Below are 20,813 nucleotides of genomic sequence, written 5' to 3'. Positions count from 1 at the left end.
TGTTTTACTTCGCTTTTCTGCCACTTTTGTCTAATCGCAAAGCATGAGTTGATAAACCGTTGAAAAGAACAAGCGTTGTTGTGATGGTTAAGTTCACTTCTGCTCTCCTACCTCTAAACGGCGTGTCAAATGGAAGTAGGTGTATCGGATGACGCAAATCTGCATGGAAAGATAACTTGTGACTCACTTCGGCATGAATGATACAGTGACTAAGACCCCCCCCCTCTCTCTCTCTCTCACACACACACACACACTTGCTGACATGTGACAACTAGTAACCGGAGGAATAACCTGCCCAAAAATGGACTGCGAGTGTTGTACCAAATGTCTCGATAAGCTGACAACGCATTACAATACTGATTTTTTAAAAATTTAGTTTGTAATTTTAAGACGCCCCTCTTCAGATTTTCAATCATATTTAAGTTAGTGCACCTGCAGATTCAACAGGAATGAAGTCTGCCTCAGTGGCGAAGTGGCTAGCACATCGCGCTACGACAGGCGTACCAGGTTCCAATCCCGGCCTGGACATGGGTGCTCTTTGTGTGTGTCCCTTCATCAATTTCATCATATCTTCACTCATCCTCATCTTCGCGATTAGCCGAAAGGGGACAGAAATGCGATGTATAATAAACCAAATCAATCAATCAAATAGGAATGTAGTCAAATATTAAAAAATGAATTACCTAGAAACGTAAGTAGGAAACATGATTGTTAAATGTCAAGGAATTGCTTTTTATCTTTTCAAGTCTTTGGTGTCGGAACCTTATTCCTGGATCAATGTAAAGTTCAGTATTAAAATCAGACAATATGCTGTTCAGTATTAAAATGAGACAATATGCAACTTGAACAACCCTGGTAGGAAATATTAATAGCTTATTGTTTTTCAATTTACCTTTTTCCCACTTTCACTCGTGTTTAGGTTTGATCTAAACCAAAGAAGAATGGAGATAACTCCATAAAATGGTAATCGTTGAAGGTAAGCAGTTCTAATTGAATCCTATGACCTTTTAAATGGGTTATTACAACATGATATTGAATTTATGCAGGCCTACCGGGGAGGTTATTCTAAATGTAGACGTTGGTGTCCATTGCAAACAAAATAGGACGCTGTTGGGGAGGTGGGGAAATCTCTTGCTGAGAATGTTTTGCTTAAAACCCCATACAGAGCTTTCGTCTTCCCAGGCCGCAACAAAAACGACAAGCACTACCTTAGGAAAATTTCCAGTTCGTATAGAAGAAAATTGCAAGTTCATTGCCCAAACTTCTGCAGCGAAAGGAATTTTGTTAATTTTAGTTTTGTCTCTTCGTCTTTCGTATCTGCAACTATGATACATTTGCCAGTCCCAGTCGTCTGGGTACGGGCGTTTCCTTACTGAGTGTCCGTCCGTGGCAACCAGTTGCGCGCCCAGGATTTTCGAAAAGGGTAAGGGGTAACACGTATGTATTTTTAGTAGACAGGGTTGTTAAAGGCCAGGAATTTTCAAATAAATTCAATTCCGGTTCAGAAGAGAAAAACTTCGGTCCAGGAACTTTTTTTCCAGATTAAATTTAATACGGTCCAAGGACCTTTTTTCGACAAAACAATACGAAACTTGTACCGAATTTAAATTGTGCGAGGAAAAAAATTTTCCGGTCCTGCAGCGGAACCCAATAGAATTTATGGGTTCCTGAACCTGTAACAACCCTGGATTATGACATCTATCACCCCTCTTGGGCACGCCACTCTTTTTAAGGAAACTGTCGAGAATGCTGTAGTTTTAAAATTTTGGGCTGTTAAATTTTAAATTCGTCACATAAATCTCAAGGAATTGAGTGTATAACAACACTAGTTTCAGCATAATTGGTTAGCATACAGGAGCTTATCAGTCACCGTGTAGTGAGAGAACACCTCGAAATTAATTTTCTCTCGAAGGATGATTCAGTTGATTTTTGATCAGCGACACAGCCGTCGGTGGATCTTAATAACGCTGGTTACACACTATGTAGAAACACAACTTCCTACCGAACACTTGACAATCACGGCAACTGCTGTTGTATGCCTAGTAATGACCTGCGAACCAAGAAGTTATCAAACAGATTGTGCCACATCCGCGTTTTCTCTTCCCCTCCCGTTCCGTCGGAAGAACTCCGACCTTGGCCTTGAAACAAGGAATCCTTGACGAAAGAAGTGGAAGCGACCGAAGAAGCACGTCTCGCGTATGGTGTTGGATTATTAGGGATGCTGGTTGTCTGTTGTGTTGGGACGAGAAAAATACCCGATGCACTGGGACGTGCACCGCGCCATCTGTCGGGTTGTCGAATGCACGTTTCCAGGCAGCCAGACGGGATTTTTAGCGAAGGTGGCGTGGCACAATTTCCACATTTACTTTCACGGTCTCGGGGCTTGAATGTCGACGCCCCGTTATTAAGTCACGTGTCACTCGGTAGAAGGCTGTTCTGTTTTTTGTTTTTTTTTAATCTCTGGCCGGGGGCATGGTCATTAACGTAACGGTGCATGTATGGTACATTATTTGTCACACACATGCTGATTGGAACTAAGCGGCTGGGCATTTAAAACGATAACTTGAGACCAGCCCCTTCCAGGCTTATCGAGGCGACACGAGAACAGGTCTTTAAAATCGAGACAAGGTCGAGATCTGCCGTCTCGTCTTGCTCGGCACCAGTGAACTATATAGAATAGCTAGCTATATATGAAAATTTCCACGAATTAAAATTTCTGTACGTGATATTCAAACAAGAGAAAATGTCAGATTGCAATTATTTACAAACAGGTTAAACTGTTTTTTTTTCTAGCATTATTCTAAAAGAAAATGGCCAGCCGACAGACCAAAGCAACACGTGTTACTTGGAAACAAACCTTCAGAAATAAATACAACCTTTCCTATCGAAGCGACACAAGGTGCTCGTGTCGCCTCGATCTCTTGGTAGTGTATGCACAGTGGATGCGGCCCATGTTGCTTGTTCCTTTGATGCCATACCCCCATGTCGCATGTCGCTTCAGTCTGAAGGCTCCCATAGGGCTTCTAGGCAAGGTTTCTTCTAGGTACTTTGAAGCAGAGCTCTAGCTATGCCCAGGGCGAGAATAGAATTCAGTTGGTTTCACAATTGTAGGCGCTCCCTACAATAAAAACCCTATGCCTTTCAAGTCACCAACAAAATAAATTTACACTGCAACAAAAAGTTCGAATTCCGCTTTTGGCACTATTCCTCTTCTATACTGTAATTCCCAGTGCATTACTTTGCTGTGGATTCAGTATAATCTGTATTGTACACAGTATGTGTCGTTAAAACAATAGCATTAATTTGAAACATTGTGAAATTATGCCTTAGATGATAGAATACCGAGGTGAAGTATTTGTCAAAAGCTCGATTCATGTTTCCCAATTATGGCGATTTCCGATTCTCAAGATGATGCTACTGCACTTAGTTTTAGTCATTACTCACATCCACCTTGTGCATCGTAACATCATGAACAAATCATATACAAAACTTTTTAGGCAATGATTTTTTTTTTTTTTCCAAATGTACAAAATACTATTGTTGCTCAGCATCATTACTAAAATGCATCGGTGTGTTGGGTGGGAGTTTCATGTAAGGTGTGGGTTGTTGAAACGTGTGCTTGTAGTCAATAGCACCTATGTATCAAGAATAAAGCCTCTTATTCACATCCATTCTAATCTATAGTTTGTCTGCACTGAAGGCTTTGGATTTGAATTTAACCAGATTAATGGTGTTTTTGAAGTATGTAATTGAGAGGGGGTACAAAATAACCTCAGTTTGTTTGTTTGAATTGTTGCACAGGAAGGCCAATCGGAACTGGACCTACAGTTTAAAGTGGGATCCGAACCTCTGTGCAATGTGTGTGTACTGGATACCGAACCTGGGACCCCTTGATTACAAGGTGGTGGAGATGTTACTAAAACAGCATCGGAGAGGCCCCCAAAATAACCTCCGTTTTGGTGTATCCTCAATAATATGCTTATCCAGAAATGGGAATGAAATCGAGAGTTAAAGTACTTGCTAGTAGCATGACCGTACGAAAACTACCTTATTTATAAGCAGAGAGCTGTTGGAGGAATTGATCATACAGGCAGTCACAGACACTTCTCGGCTGTAACAAACCCATTGATAGTTAATGGCAGTGTTACAACCCAGAAGTGTGTGTGACTACATTGTCCCGTTGCTGTACTGCAAAAACTTTTTATGCAAAGTGTACATGTTTCTGCATGTGCAAGTATGTATTTTGCTCATGTGATGTAATACATAATGTAACTTTTTTTTTGTTTTCTTTTCAGAAAATCCTCCTGCACAAGTCCAGCCAACCGTAGTCAGGGTAAACAGAGACAGGAGAAGAATAAATCAGAGAGTAAGTAACATTTTTTATTTTCAACTTTACAGGTTTTTTCACTAAATTGTGATGTAATGTTATGAGACACTTTCGTAGATATTCTTGGTAAAGAAATTAAAACAGCTGTCTTTCACTGGAATACACTTTTGTCAGATTAAATGTGGCAAGGGCAACTTTCATTTCCGCTTTTGTAAGTCTTTCTGAAAAAATAATAATAATTTAAGTGTCTTTACAGGCACAAAACATTACATAATTATATCTGTAATACATTGCTAGGTTTCCATATTCCATCAGTCAGTATAATTAGCCAGAAATGATATTTGCTCACTAAATTCTGAAATGATAATGTCATTTGGTTTGTATGTTTCCCCTCATTGTTATTGGTCATTCTATTTCCAAAAACTGCAGTAGTTTGTTAAGCAAGACTTGGTGGACAGGCAGGTTGTTCTGAGATTAACTTCATACCTCAGCCACTGTTCAAATTCAATTCTTATATAAATAAATACATCCTCAAAAAAAGTTTGGAATATTGTTGCAATAGGTGATAGGCACTTTGGCATATGTTGGCAAAAACACAAGGATGTCCAGCAGAGACAGATACCATGTGTTGTTGCACTCCAAGGCTGCGCCTATCAACTAATGTGTAACATAAGTTTTATTCCCCCAATCGATTTTGGTGATTTGCTGCCACCGTTCCCAAAATGTCTAGGCCCAAAGCAAATAGCACTTTGTGAATGTTGGGGCTGGAGTTCATCAAAATTGATTGGGTTGAGTTGGTCAGAACCCCAGGGCTGTTGAACTCCTAAGACAAAGCTGCAAATGCAATACACCATGCAGTGTCCTGGATTTGTGCACATTTCAACCCAACTGTGTGGATAACTATATAGACAATAACAAACCCTTGATGTCATAGATAGATCAAGTCTCCAAAATGTATAAATAAGAACAGTGGTAAAACGTGCATCATGAAATTGTTCTGAGAGCTCTAATAAAAAAGAATATAATTTCTTACTTAAATTTCCCAGTTGGCACCTATGCAAGTCGCGGATCTATCTTAGGCATTAATAACAGTTTCTTTTATGATCATTCAGGTGCGTCTGTGTGTCCTTTACCCACAAATTATAAAGGTCTCAATATATGTACTTCGCCTCATGTCACAGGTTGTGACTGAAGACAATACAAAGTGTGTTACCAGTCTCATAGTAATTGTAAATACAAAGAGTGTTACCAGTCTCATAGTAATTGTATTCAAAATATGTTGCATTAGTTTCTTCATGCAGTAAACATTACTGTGTAGCATTTTAAGACACTCTGACCTTTCATGTAGTGTTCATCATTAGGGCTTCCCCAATGGCATAGTGATAACGTAGTAGCCTTGTAATCAAACAGACCTGGGTTCAATACCATGTGACGTTACATAGTTGTTCTGATCCCACTTAAACTTTAGTTCCAGTCTTGATAAACCTATCTGTGCATAAGGAGAACTTTGAAATTCAAACTATTAGGGTGGATTAAATGAAAACGGAACAGTGGATGTATTTGGGTTATATTTAAATATGTGGGCGAATCAAAAAGTAAGTTACACCCGAACCACGTTCCTGTACTAAGAGAGAGAGAAATAATCATGCTTGGTGGCAGCACTGTCTGGAATGTGTTCTCCCCATACCTGAAGCAACCATGCTTCAGCTGCTTTAATGTGAGAGTAGTCACCGTGTCAGCATGGCGTGTCGTACTGAGGTGGCATACAACATTGAGTTGCGCTCAGTCGTCCAATTTTTGTGGACACGAAGGCATAATCAGAGTGAAATCCATCGCCAAATTGTCGAGGTGTATGGTGAGAATGCAATGTCACACCCCTTGATGAGGAAATGGTGCCAGATGTTCGAAGAGGAAAGAACGAACGTGAACGACGAACAGTGTGTTGGGCAGTCTGCAACTGTGAACACTATCGACAAAACGCAACGTAAAAATTAAGAGAGATTGCAAGTGAACTGAACATGTCATACGGAAGTGTGTGTATGCTGATTCATGACCAGTCGGGTGTATAGTAAAGTGTGCTCTCACTGGGTGCCACCACAATTGTTAACCGATGAACACAAAAGTCAACAATTATGAAATTGGACAGAATTTTTACACAAGGAATCGAAAAACTGGTCACACAATTCAAAAAGTGCTTGGAATACCTTGGTGACTATGTCGAAAAAAGTTAAATTTTCATACATTCTTGTACAATAATTATTTTCTTTCTAATGTATTTTGTCTGTTTTATACTTACTTTTTGATTTGCCCTAGTTGTGTATGTGGCGACAACCCTGTGTAGAGGTAGAGCGGGAGGTAAGGAAGGAAACCCCTACTGCATAATGGACTCACGCTAGATAGTCGTGCGTGAGCACGTGATATGCATAGCCAGTTGGGCAGCAGTATCGTCCAATCAGCAATCAAGGCCAAACAGTCTGACCTGTTGTCCTCTGGAGTGGTTTTGCTGGATGACAACGCATGGTCACATACGTCAGCTGTTACAAAGAACACGTTGGCGATGTTTGGGTGGACAGTGTTGGTACACCCACCGTATAGCCCTGATCTATCGCCATGTGACTTCCCTATATTTGGTCCATTGAAAAGACATTGAAGGGTCGGGGCTTCCACTCGGACAATGAAGTCATGGACATTGTTCGCAACTGGTTCCGATCACAGCCAAAGGAGTTCTACGAGCAATGTATTCACCATTTATCGAAACAGTGGGACAAGTGCTTGTGTAACTTTGGAGATTACGTTTGAAATATACCTTGTTGATTTTATTCTGTAGCCCCTGTTCCGTTTTCATTTGATCCACCCTCATATGTTCATCACAATTTTGGTGAGGAATTGAATACATTAGGCAATAGTAGTTTTCTTTTCCTATTAACTGAAAGTTTTGCTTCATCCATTAACAAGTATAGCAAGAATAATTAAAATTTATATATCATAATATTTTTTATTATTTGTAACACTCTATTATTGCCAAACATATCTACTATGTACTAATGATATACAAAATCTGCATGGTCAATTTGACTAAAGTTAGAAAGATAGGGATTCTCCCAACTTAAATGCTCTGCAATATGAAGTGTAGTATATTCTTCCTGTTGCCATGCTTGTTGAAAACTAATTATTTATGATGCAGATAAAGTGAACTGGCTTTCATTTTCATGTATGACTACTTTTGAATGTCAAATTTCCATGCTTTCATATAATGATGATTAACAATGAATCTCCCACATGGCAATAATCATGATTGTTCATGTTCAAGAAGGTAAGATGCAACAGAAGTTGTTTAAATATTATTAACTCCTATGCACAATTAGCATCGTTATTCTTTATGACGTGCCACACCCTTGGATACCTGATTGAACTGGATCTATCTTACAACTGTCTTCCCATATCAGTTTCGTGGGAGATCATGAATATTATTGACATTCATGCATGCTCTTTTTAAAGATGTTCATACTGGCAGTTATGGTCGCAACCAAATTGTGACTAGTCGTCCATTATTCCTAAGGAATATTTTGTCATGCATCAGAAGTACTTACAGGTTTAGTGTATCAAATTTGTGCTAATCTTTTTAACAGTTACTATCGCTGTTTTCCACCTCCCAAGCAACACATTAATTGTTCTCTGAATCAATATTAATTTAGCAAAAAAAACTTGCAAAAGTAATTGTAATAAGAAAAAATATGTCTGGCTTACAGTACCTTGTTTTCACTTTAGCACTGGTTCATAATGATAGGTTCTTAGCTTCCAGTCCTGATGCAACTACTTGAAATTTCAACAGTTGTGTGCTCTATTTCAAATGTAATAAATAAAGTTCTCAGGAGTAAAACATGGTATGTGGCATTTTCATCATTATTGAGTTACAATGTGAAAAGAGCCATCCTTCAGTTTTCGCATGTAATTACCATGTCATGCAATTTGCATTGGACTCCTTGAACCCTTCTGAAATGGGTAAACGCAACACTAAAACAATTTATCTGCATTATAGCTTCTGATAGTCTTTATGCTTAATCAACTAGATAATGACAAAAATGTCATCATGTTTTACTCCCAAGCCCTTCAAATATGTTTTGATGTGTAGATATTATACAATTAAAATGAACTTATGTTCAAATTTTGATTAAAATGATATGTAAACATAATCAGAAGAAATTCTTGTCAGGGTTCCTTGTCCTTAACTTGTAAGTGTTCTTTGGAAGGGAATTCCAGTGAATAGATCAAAAACAAATTTTCCAGACAGTGTGTCTACTCTCGGATTGTTCTGATTTTGGCAGCTGCAGTAAGCTCTTCCGCAGTTCTTGGAATGGCTGGCGAAGTGTTCCAATTACTGTTGTTCTTAAGAGTTCATTGAACTTGGAATCACCCACTTACAAATGTCCATACCTGTGGAAGCTTGCCCAATTGGCTGATGCCTGCTTGTCTATTTAAAGCACTCCACCTTTCTTTTCTGTTTACTCTGGCAGAATGCAATGTCTGGGATATTCAAGTTCAAGTTTGCAATTTATCATATTACCTTTGGCGAAAGGGAAAGTGAATAATTCCAAATTATTTGCATAGTTTGGTATCTTTGCAAGCATTCAGTTGTTCTGCCTGAGTGCCCCTTAATAATTTAAAATGTGGTGGCCAGTCACTTTAAGCGGTTGACTTTTGGACTCTACACTGAAGGTCCCGGGTTCGAATCCCCCCCTGGGCATAAGTGTTTGAGTGTTTTCCTGCATCAATTTTATCAAGTTGTTATGCATCCTTAGCATCGAAATTAGCCAAGAGTGGCAGTAGAGTAAGTAACAGAAGTACAAAATACAAAAATGTAAGTGGCTTAGTCAACTTGTAATTAGGTATTCCCAGGTTTGATGTCTAATGTAGGCACATGCCATTGGTTCTGGTCCTGCTGTAAAACTAATTTACAAGTCCAGTCCTGTTTAGCCTAACTGTGCATGAAATGAACTTAAAGTTTGTATGTTTGTGTTTCTGAAATAAATTGTACTTCTGTGAGAACAACTTCAATTGTCAGAGAATTAAGTGGATTCAGCTCTGATAAAGATTGTTACCTTGCCTCAGCCAGAACATTTTCACAAATCCACTATTAGTTAATTTGTAATATTTCTCCCAAATTCTTTACTTCCCAATAGTCTAATGGTTGAAACTGTATAGCAGTCAGGGGGCAAAAGACTGAATTCCTAATAGAAGTAGGCAGTAACGGTGATTGGGTGTCAAAAATGGGGAGGCAAGGTTTACCATTAAGAGGCTATATTGTGGGAGCAAAAAGTGGGGGGACAACTGCTTCTCACACCCCCTTAATCACTGCCACTGGAACTAGGACAATTTGCATTCCATGTATTAAAATGTGATTTCTTTCTGATTAATAAAAATAATAACCCGTGGTGCAACAGCCCATGAGGGCAGGGCCTACCTACAGACTGCCGGCCTCATTTCCACGTGCCAAGGTGGGAGATCATCCAAGCTCTTGTTGTCAACACGACGAACCCCCAGGCGTGATTGTAGGTTTCCATGACTGGGTTGCGCTACTCATTCATAGCTTCCCATTTTCCTCACGATGGTGGATGGCCACCAGTCCCATACACAGACCGAAATCGCAGGAAAAAGTTGTTACGCTTTCCCCAGGAGACTCGAACCTGCAGATGTCCCGCAACCGGAGCCCAAAGCATGACACCTTATACTGCATGGCCACGGTGTGGGACTTTCTCATTAAACTAGTCTCTGAAACTGTCCTTAATATTTTTTCTTGACATCAGATTGATTGATTTGTTTTTACTTCTCTTTCCTGCCACTTTTGGCTAATTGCGAGATGATAATCACCAATGCATATGGACAGGCCAGAGCCTTCTTTGTCTGCTAAAATGCAGTCCAGGGTTTATCATCTAGAGGTCATCTCAATGTTTAAGCCAACTAGAAGATTAATTTATTTGCTTATCTGCTGCAAGATTGAATGATATTGAATAATCAGAATCTGACTAATAAACAAACAGTATAGGCTACCATCTATGTTTTAACAGTTTTGTACGATTTCTGTTAAACCAGTGGATATGAGTTTTGAGTTATGTGCAAGACATGGCCAGGAATATCATGAAGGAGGCTTTTTTGGGAGAGTGGGAAGAGGGTATGAAATTTGTCAAAATTTTTCTAATTGATGTAACAAAGGTAGAAACGTTTAGTGTAATCGTTCTCAAACAGCTTGCCAATTATCTATAATAATGCAATGAGATGAAATATAAATTAGGAAATATTTCCTCAGCAGGAATCAAACGTACGACATTCTGCTTAGCCATTCGGCCACACTTGAATATGCTCATTCTTATTCCACTTTTGTAACTACTTTTATACTGGAAAGGGTTTTTGAAATAGTTCGTGTCATTGGAACGCTGTAATTAATGACATAGGTTTTATTCAAAGCTTTCAGTTTAAACTTTTAATTCAGTTTTAAATTAAAAATACAAGTTTGCTAATTGTGGGTGCGGAAATCAGGTGTTTTGTATGTATGACATCTAATTAGGGATAAAAAAAAAAGTATCACTTTTTGGCAACTCCAAATATTTGAGCAAAGTGACAATCCCCCACTGTTTTGTATGAATATTTTAATGTACCAGAACTAGTAATTTAAATTATGGATTTTCAGCGAGACAACATATGAAAAATAAACCATTAGGAAGAAATGAGGATTATAATAGCGAAAAATAGAACTGCCTCAATCAGTGGTGGTGTCAGACTTTTCGGTGTGGGCTTTATTTTCATAGAAAAATGTATATTCGTTATTACCAATACAGTTCCTTTTTATTTTCATCTCAAAAATTTGATTATTGCATTTTGACAGGGGGCCAAACTGCTTTCAAATGGGCCAAAACATACTCTTTTTGCTGTCTCTGGTCTCAATTATAATCAATTTGTGAAAAGCGCATTCTTCAGAGCATGGGAAAGTGTAGAACTCCAAACAAGCAGTCAGCACATCCTGAGAAAGATGTTGACTTGGCATCAATTCAAGGTCTTGGCAGCATGACAATGCCTGCCTGATATCTGTTTCTTGTTCAGGGGACTGCAGTGTGTCAGTTCCAACCTGGACTTCTACTTACTTAACATGCATGTAATGTAAGGATGTTAACCTTATTGTTAAGTGATTTTTTTATTATCTGGATTGGAGTGCCTTCTCACATGTAAGATATGATACTTCCAACATGTGGTCTTAAAACATTTATATGATTTCAGTAACTTGGCACTGACTCAATATTATGTTATTTATTTTCAAGTAAATAATTTTTACTAGATCAACATATAAATTATCCAATGTGAAACTAATATTGTGGCAATGTAGCTGCAAAATAATATACACCTATTCTAAGTGGGTTTTTTACATTTATAATAACTATATTATTTTGCATCTATAAAAAGTGGTTATGCGAACCGAACCTTTAAGAACAACATAAACAATTTGACTGCATAATATGTTATTCCCTTGTACTTTTTATCAGCTGGGTAATACTATATAAAATATCCATAAGGTAGGATCCACCATGCAGTGTTCTAATTTTCCCATGTATTTGTCAATCAAATTAGCATTTACTATTGCAGAAGCTATGTGTTCACTGTTGATATGATGCACATACCAAATGATTTTTTGATAAAATAACAGGATGGCTACTTGCAGGGAATTTTGCATGAATTATTGGCTCCAGGAATTGTGCGTGAATTCTGTGCGAATTTTTCTCCGTAGATGTGAAAAATTGCAACTTTTATTAATTCAAATCCCATTCAATTTATACATATTTATAAATGGCAAGTTTTTCACAGTTTAGCTTTTATTTTTATCAGGGAAGGAAGAGAGAGCTGCGTGGAAAATAAAACAGTTCTCTCAGTTCGTTTACTTGCTTTGTGTCATTTGCAGAAGAATCTATTTGACAGACGGGAGATTATTGCAAGATAAGATATCTTGAAGTTAATTTGGTAAATTTGAGTTTGAAATTCTTATACAATTAACAATTTTTTGTGGATTAATATATCACGTAACATTTGTCACTTGTGTTTGTAGATTTGAGCCTTACTATATGAAATGGCAAATGTAAACTCCACACCTTAAATTATATATTTTAAATATATATGAAATTTTACTTAAATATATATTACATTTTACTTAAATATATATTAAATTTGTTCAAAGTTTCATTCAATTGAATTAGAATTTTTGGATATGTTCGAATTACACATACCCTTTACATTGTTAATGCATTTGTATGTGTATTTGTGTGAGTGGTGAGAGGTGGTAATATGCAAGGCTGAAATATAGAAAACATCTGCTTGTTCCCTTGAATTTTTGGAATGTTTTCCTTGAAAACTGTGGATTATACTTGAATTTTATTTTGGTCCTGGAGTAGCCACCCTGAATAACAATAGTTTGTTATTTATTTTATTTTATTCATCTTTCAAATAAAGCATCAAAAGTTGAAATCTCAGAATCTATTAACTATCAGCAAAAACTACACACAAATTTGTAGATATTGAAAATCCTGTCCAGATTCTTTATCAAGCATAATGGGCTGTTGATCTGTGCGTTGTTCTATCTTATCTGTATCTATGGAAATGTAGAGGACAGAGATACATTGGTTTTTCCAAGCCTAACTGAGGCAGAAAATATGTGTTTTTCTCTGGTTATCAGTTACAATAATTATATGAATGTAGATTAGATTTTAGTGAACTACGTTATCTGATACTGTTTTTAGGGATGCAAGTACTTGTAGTATCCTAAGCAAATTATAATTTAATATCCATATCCACAATCTTTGTTTCAATTTTGTTTTTTTGCTGTGTCAACACATCTCCTGCTTAACTTGACCCAGTTCTGAAATTGTAATAAAACTGAAATAACTCGTGAAGCTTTCCTGGCAGAGAATGATGATGAGGTTTTGTAGGGATAACAACCAGGTGGAAGCTAACTCATCTTTAGAGATTCAGTAGCTCGGAAGCCTATCCGGAAATCACACCTGGTTGATTGATATCCCTAGAAAATCTATTCATGTAATAAAACAGTTTGCTGGGTTTCTTTGATATTTCTTATTCAAGAAAATGTCAAGAAATTTGGCTTGTGGTCAAGAATTCTTGCTATTTTTTTTATTATTATTTTTTTAAATACAGAATAGTGAATTTACATTGTTATATACCTATACTGGGATTTGATAAAATTGAATAATTGGAAATTTGTGGTTATGATTTGTTCACTTTGTTTCTTTAGAATTACATTGTTGTATGCATCATTGAACCATTCAGGTTCTTCAAGGATATTTGGAATTTTTTACCAGATCGGTAGAATATTGGTTATTGGTATTGGTAAATTTTGTATTGGTGCCTTATTGGCATTGGCCACAATAACATATCGGCCCACCCGTCCCTAGGATTTACATATCATCACAATTGGAAATCACATTTCTTATTTGTGTAATTTCAAAGAGAGCGATTGTTTGGAAAACACCAAAAGAACTGGCACATTTTTGTTCTTAGCTCAGTCGTTAGGGCATCTGACTACCATGCAAGCGACCCAGGTTCGATCCCCAGTGGGGGAGAACCAGGATTTTTTTCCACCTGTTCAAGCGACTCCGGTGTCCACCCAGCATTGTACAAAGTGGGTACCTGGAGGAAACTCTGGGGGGTAAAGACAGCCAGGGTCACATCATCTCCACCTTTAGCTGTGATCAAGAAAGTGTGGGCCCTAACTCCACACCCCCTATATGCCTTCATGGCATGGTGCAAAGCACAGGGGAGCACTTTGCTTTTACACACTTTACTTTTGCTTTTTATCATGCTTTGTAAAAATATTTAATAAAGTAATGTGGCCATTCCCCATCGAGGATGAAGTCTGAAGCATTCATTTTTACATGCATTAAATTAAACCAAGTCCAAATCTCTTGTTAAAGTACAGCCTCAGTTTTCATTGTAACCAACCTTGTGGTAAGGATTTTTCATTGAATAAAAATATATATTTTCTTAATTTGCTACTGTACTTAAGTAGGGGAAACGAAATAATTGTTAAGAGAAAGGGGTGGGGGATGGTCAAGAAAGAGGAAAGAAAAGTCAAGAATTTTGGATTTGTTATTTTAATAGACACCCTGTTATTGCAAAAATTCACCAACTGTTATTTTTTAAAAATGTGCATCCCCCTTTCCTATGACCATTCACTCCACCCCTCCTCAGTTACTCTTGCATTAGGAATTTGTTACCCATACTTGATCAGTTCAAGCAGTTCATTTGCGGCATTTGTTTTCTATGTAATCAGTCTCACTATGTAGATATTGTTCTACCTATGCAGTATGTTATTTGTGTGTGAGAGGTCATGTAAGAATACTTATATATTATTCTGCATTTGTGAAAGAAGCTTTAGAATGATACCCTTTCTTTCTTTTTCAGGCTAGCAATTTCAATGACATTGAAGACTGGCCTACTCTAGGGGAAGTTCACGTAATAGATGTAAGTATGCATAAGTTAAAATGTTATCAGTTGATATAACACCAGTGGTTGTTCGTGGTTTAGAACATTGGTGGTTGCAATGAAAAGAAAATTGAAATTGGTATATATTTTATATAATATGCACATGCGCACACACATACTGATATGCATTTGTGCTCACATTGCACGCTTATATGTATTATTATGTGTAATAAACATGTCCTGGCATGGTAGCCTACGGTATTAAGTGGTCACCTTATATACAAGATTGGATTACTAATAAGTAATTCTTGCACCAGAGTGACCTTCCCAAGGAATGCTCAAACTATTAACTCTTTCGCTGCGGGATTTTGGCATGCTGATATAGCTTTTGCTGCGTAGTTTTTTTGGAAAAAATTTCAGTATTGAATAAATTTGTAAAAAAAAAAAAAGATAAGATACAGTGGCATGCCCAAGGGGGTAGGGAGCAGGGGGAGGGGGTTCGTAGGACTCATAATCCTTCCTTTTGGTCCATCATTCCTAAAAAGAAGAGAATGTTAAAATTAGGAAAGATAGCTACTAAGAAAAAGTGTATGTACCTTCACCCCCTTTCAAAAATCTTGGGCATGCCACTGAGCAGCTAAATGATCCATGTTGCCATTGTTGTTTACATAGACACGGTTTTCATTTGTTCAGAACCAAAGTGAGTTATTTCCTTTGAAAATAGTTCAAATGACAGAGACTAGATGGCAGCATCATAGGGGTAGCTCGGGGTGTGCCGGGTGTGCCTAGGCACACCCTAATGGGCTGCTTTATCAAAGAGAATTAAAGACAGATATTTCAATAAGAGAGAAAATAAGCGACAGTTTGTAAGAAGTTGAAAATGTCATTACTTGGTACATACGTGTGCATTATCGCTGATGAAACGGGTGTCTATAGTTTTTCGATTTTTTGATGTCATTGGAGAAAGAAGATATTTACTGCATTCTACTCTGTACTGCAGCACCTTTCTTCTATACCTGTCGCAAGCTGCACATGTGAGAGAGCTTTCTCCAAGCTTACCCAAGTTAAAACTAAATTAAGAGCAACTCAGAAGCAGGATAGATGGGAAGCCCTGCTCTTGCTATTTGTGGAACGGGAAAAAGCTTAGTCTATTGATGTAAATGAAGTTATTGATGAGTTTAAGAACATTGTACCTTTTGACAGACGTCTCTTGTTATAGATGACGTGTATTTTGATGAATTTGTTTGTAACATTTATGAACATTTTGTGTGTGTGTAATTTCTATGCAATTTGATTTTTTTCTACTACATATATTCAGAAATTTTCAACACTGTCATTTAGTGAATTTATATTCCTTTACAAACATCAGTGCAGTTAAAGAGCCAAGTGATTGTGTTGCAAAATATGCTATTAAAAAGGTACAAGACCTCATTTTTTCCCCTTTGTGCACACCCAAATATAAAGTTCTAGCTACGCCTATGGGCAGCATGTTCTGGATATGGTTTCACTCGAGAATATTAGAGATCGACTGCAGTCGGTTTCCGTAAGTTAGGCATGTTTTAGCAAATTGACTAAAGTCGCTTGCTGCAGCGAAAGAGTTAACAGGATAAATAACTATGCTGTACATTCTAATATATGACTGACTACCATATCGCTACATATTTTTGAAATTCAACTAGCAACAGTGAAAAAATTTATAGTGGCATGTTTAAAATTCTGATTTAATGATTCACATGATACAGAAAACACACAAACAATACAAAACATACACTGCGTTCGTTATTCTTTTAAAAAAGTAATTGAAATTCCGATAAGAAAATTTGAAATATTAAAAACATATTTTTAACAACTGAATTAAAAAAATTCAAGCACAAAGTGAAAATTTTCAGGCACCATGTTGCCCTGTATTTGTCTACCCCTGGGCATACGCATTCTTTGTGGCTCTCTCATCATCAATTTAATCAGATCATCAGTCATCCTTGATTAGCCAAGAGTGGAAGGGTGGCAGCATGCTAAGTTCAGCTCTGTACAGCCTAAGATGTATACTACTGAAGGTTTGATTTTCGAGTCCCAGTGTGGGCTTGAATGTTTCTTAAAGAGTGCTTCTCCATCACTTTCATCTTAAATTCACCTTTACCATCGCAGCTGAAAAAAGAGGCAGAAAAGGGACATAAATGAAGAGAAATACCCATAATTCCAGTCATTGATGTTTTAAATTTAGAATTTGAACAAACCATGAAAAACTACATTGAGTATTTACACAGAAAGGAGAAATGTTCCACTGAGAATTGAGTGAACTTGCCTCGGAGAGCCTCTTTCTTGAAAACAACTTCCATTTTGAATCATGCTTGCTGATATTCTAGATTCATAATTTTAGATTGTTTAGAATTTCCCCTAGGAATTTATCTATCTATCTTCCGTAGAAGATAGTTGTAGAACAATAAAAATGCTGTCAAACAATATGTACCAAATACTGTTTTTTAAAGCTTTTTAAAATTTATTATTATTATTTTTAATACTACTTCCATCCCAACTCTAATCCCAGCCCTTATGAAGCTATATTTATGGAACTGTAGTTACAGAACTTGAATTAACCATTTTTCCATTCACAAGTAATATAATATGAAAGTTTGAAACATTGAAACAAGTCACGGTAGCAATACAGTTTAACCCAGTGGTTTCCAGAGTGTGCTCCACGGCACCCTGGTGTGTCATGGCCGACGTACAGGGGCGTTGCGAAGTGTACCAATATTTTCATTGCCAGGTTCAATACCCGGTGGAGGCAGATAGTGGTTTGGATCCCACTTTAAACTGTAGGTCCAGTCCCAATTAGCCTTACTGTGCATAAAGTGGACTTAAAACACCAATTCAATGATTCAATCAATCAATATTTTCATTGAAATGACACTTGTTAGTCTTACTCATGATTTTAGAATCATATCATACCAAATATGTGCTTATTTAGTACTTTTCACATGTAAAATGTTTCTGAATTTGAAACATGTGTTTATTTTTTTAACTGACGGCACACAACCTAACCACACTAACTGAGCATTGCAAGAGTTAGATAGACCCACATTATGACTTGAGCACTGTGGAAAAAATCTTGAAACACTAACGGCACCGTGAAACAAAAAAGTTTTGGAACCTCTGGTTTACCATGTTCAAAGTCCTGGGTTCGATCCCCGGCCGGTTCAAATCTGGGAACTTTTCTAAAGTTGGAAGGGGCCCCGGCGCCCACCCAGCGTCGAATAACATGGGTACCTTGTGGAAACCCTGGGGGGTAAAGGCAGTCAGGGGGATGATGCTGATCACATCACCCCCACTCACGACCGGATCAAGAAAGTGTGGGGCGTTACCCCCCACACCCCCTATACGCCTTCATGGCATGGTGCTAAGCACAGGAGAGCACTTTACTTTTTTTTTTTTTTTTTTTTTTTAACCCCTGGTTTAGCCTAAAAATTTGGACATTTATAATCATAATACCACAGAATTCTTTAAATTTGGACATCATATTTAGTTGCGATTAAGGGGTACCAAACAATTACATTGTTTTATTATAGATTCTAATTCATTTTACTAAGTGCTAGAAGAAGCAACATCATCACTTGAAATAGTTTTTGAAGCCAGGAAGGTGGTGAATGATGAGATTCTCTTGGGATATCAGCCAGGTCATATAAGAATAAATAAGCTATCCTTTTTAGATATTCTAAGTTTGAATTTTGGGTAAGGCATTGTGCCTTAATCTTTTATGTCAATTCAACATTCATATCCATCATCACAAATATCTTAAGAGTTATAAAAGATAAAAATAAAAATGTTAAAAAACTTACGTGAGTGAGTATAAAAGTTTTGCAGACGACGTTTCACGAAGCTACGCTTCGCTTCTTCAGGTCACTTATCAGTATTTAAAATACTTCGTCAAGAACATAAGAAATCCAGGATTAGGTTAAAAGGGGTGATAGGATATGGAATTAAAAATACCTGAAGTTAAAAATGCCATGTAGGCTAAGAAACAAATCTAAAAGATTTACTACTGATAAGTAGTAAATACTGATAAGTGACCTGAAGAAGCGAAGCGTAGCTTCGTGAAACGTCGTCTGCAAAACTTTTATACTCACTCACATAAGTTTTTTAACATTTTTATTTTTATCTTTTATATATTTAGTGAGTAAACGCACAGTTTTCCATAATGGTTAAATATCTTAAGAGGCATGGAAAAGCAGTGTGGAATAACTAATTATACAAATACAGACTAAAAAAGTTCAGCATGGAAAGAAAAGCTCTGAAACTGCAGACATCTTTGAAAAGTTGAATAATTTTATCATCATGCTTTTTTTTATTCAGACAAACCTACAAGAGCATGTTCTCCAAGATTGCATCATATTACATGCCTAAGTAAAATCCTTGAACATTATGCAGAGAAGCAGTGAAATCATTGTGCAGCATTCAGGTTGAAATTGATGAATAATGGCTTCAATAATAAGAGAAAAGAATCGTAGAATCGTGGCTTACCTGGTCGTAAAATTGGTACACTGTGTCCTGGGTATATGTCGTGCAAGCCTACAAAGGGTGTGGAAGTAGTGACTAGAGAGGTCAACCAATGAACTCGTGAGAGGGGAAGTGAGTGCAGCTACCAGCTGTTTGCAGTAGCATGCACTGCTTGGCTCCACTTTCTTCCCTTCTCTTCCGTTATGCATGGCTTTTTCATAGATGGATGGGGATAACATGCTGACAATATTAAAAAATACTAACCTACAAGTAATTATAGTAGTTTGTCTCACTTTTTACATATTTATTTTCCAGAAGAAACATCCCAGCGCACCTACAGTGAAACAGAATGGCCACGGAAGACCGAGTGAAAGGTCACGCAGTTCAAGCATTACAAGCAGAAGGGAAGAGAATCCTAATAAGACTGAAGAAACGACTAATGGTCACGAACCAGTTGCTCACTCATCGTTATCCTTTGATGGTGATTCCAGGGACAGGAAGAAAAGAAGTAAGTCCATTCAAATGTTTTGTAGGGAGGTGTACCTGTTCAATATTGCCAGTGTGCATGCTGAGAGTGGTGGTGCCACCATCTGATGTGGAGTGGTTACTGTGCTGTGAAACCTAGCTATGGCTGTGCGATGTCAATCAAATACCGATGTGGCGTCGGTATTGATATATAAATATTTCAGCTAACATTTGAATTACACTTTAACCCTAGCTTACCTGTGTCCTACCAGAAACTTACTTACCTGAAGGGGGAGGGGACACAAATGCCTGCATATTTTTTATTACTAAAATTCAAGAAACTGTTAAGTTATCAAACCACTGCTTCCTTTGTTGTTTATATAGATGCAGTTATATAATAATTAGAATAGTTACAAAAATTACCATCATTAATGAAAAGTAAGAACCAAGTATTGTGTCAACGCACACATTTTGTCATTCACAAAGCCTGCAAAAATTAAAATAACATATTAACATCAATATTTTTTTATTTGTTTATGTATGTATTGTTACGTAGTAATTATAATAATTACACAACTTACCATCATTACCAATCAATTGTACGCTGTTATAGACACGAGTGTCATGTAACATATTTTACAGTAAATACCCACAAAAATGTGGAATATGGAGGATATTATTTTGACAAATTTTTCCCACAAAAAATATTACCCGGTCTGATTACACCTCATTCGGGTACAATAACCAAAGACTTTTGTACAATTTTCAGGAATTCTGAGATTGGTGTTTTTGAGAAAACTATTTCTAAAAAGGTCAAAATGTAATTTTCATTTTTTACAAAGAATTTTCTGAATAATGTTATAAGTTAGTGCAGAAATGGCATTGCTAATATTGTTAATATTCTATTATCCCAGCAAAATCCATGTCCTGGGATTTAAAAAAAAAAACAATTTTTAATATTTTGATTTTTCATTTTATAATTCAAGAGGCTTTCATAAATATGTTTTCGTAATAAGGTTTAGGAAGTGCTTTGAACAAGCTTTCAAATAAAGGA

At 37.0% G+C, this 20,813-nt stretch overlaps 1 protein-coding gene across 1 annotated transcript in view; it reads left to right on the top strand.

Annotated features, from left to right (window-relative positions):
• larp (La related protein) overlaps positions 1 to 20,813 on the top strand; it is a 167,800-nt gene that overhangs the window by 80,944 nt on the left and 66,043 nt on the right. Inside the window, exons 2-4 of the mRNA XM_083129634.1 lie at positions 4,296 to 4,366; positions 14,783 to 14,842; positions 19,610 to 19,802. Coding sequence (XP_082985760.1) covers positions 4,296 to 4,366; positions 14,783 to 14,842; positions 19,610 to 19,802 — 324 coding nt within the window. The remainder of the gene's footprint in view (positions 1 to 4,295; positions 4,367 to 14,782; positions 14,843 to 19,609; positions 19,803 to 20,813) is intronic.

The sequence above is a fragment of the Lepisma saccharinum genome, chromosome 10, assembly GCF_977018435.1.
Source record: "Lepisma saccharinum chromosome 10, izLepSacc3.1, whole genome shotgun sequence".
NCBI classification, from domain to species: Eukaryota; Metazoa; Arthropoda; class Insecta; order Zygentoma; family Lepismatidae; genus Lepisma; species Lepisma saccharinum.
This window is presented reverse-complemented; position numbering and strand designations above follow the sequence as displayed.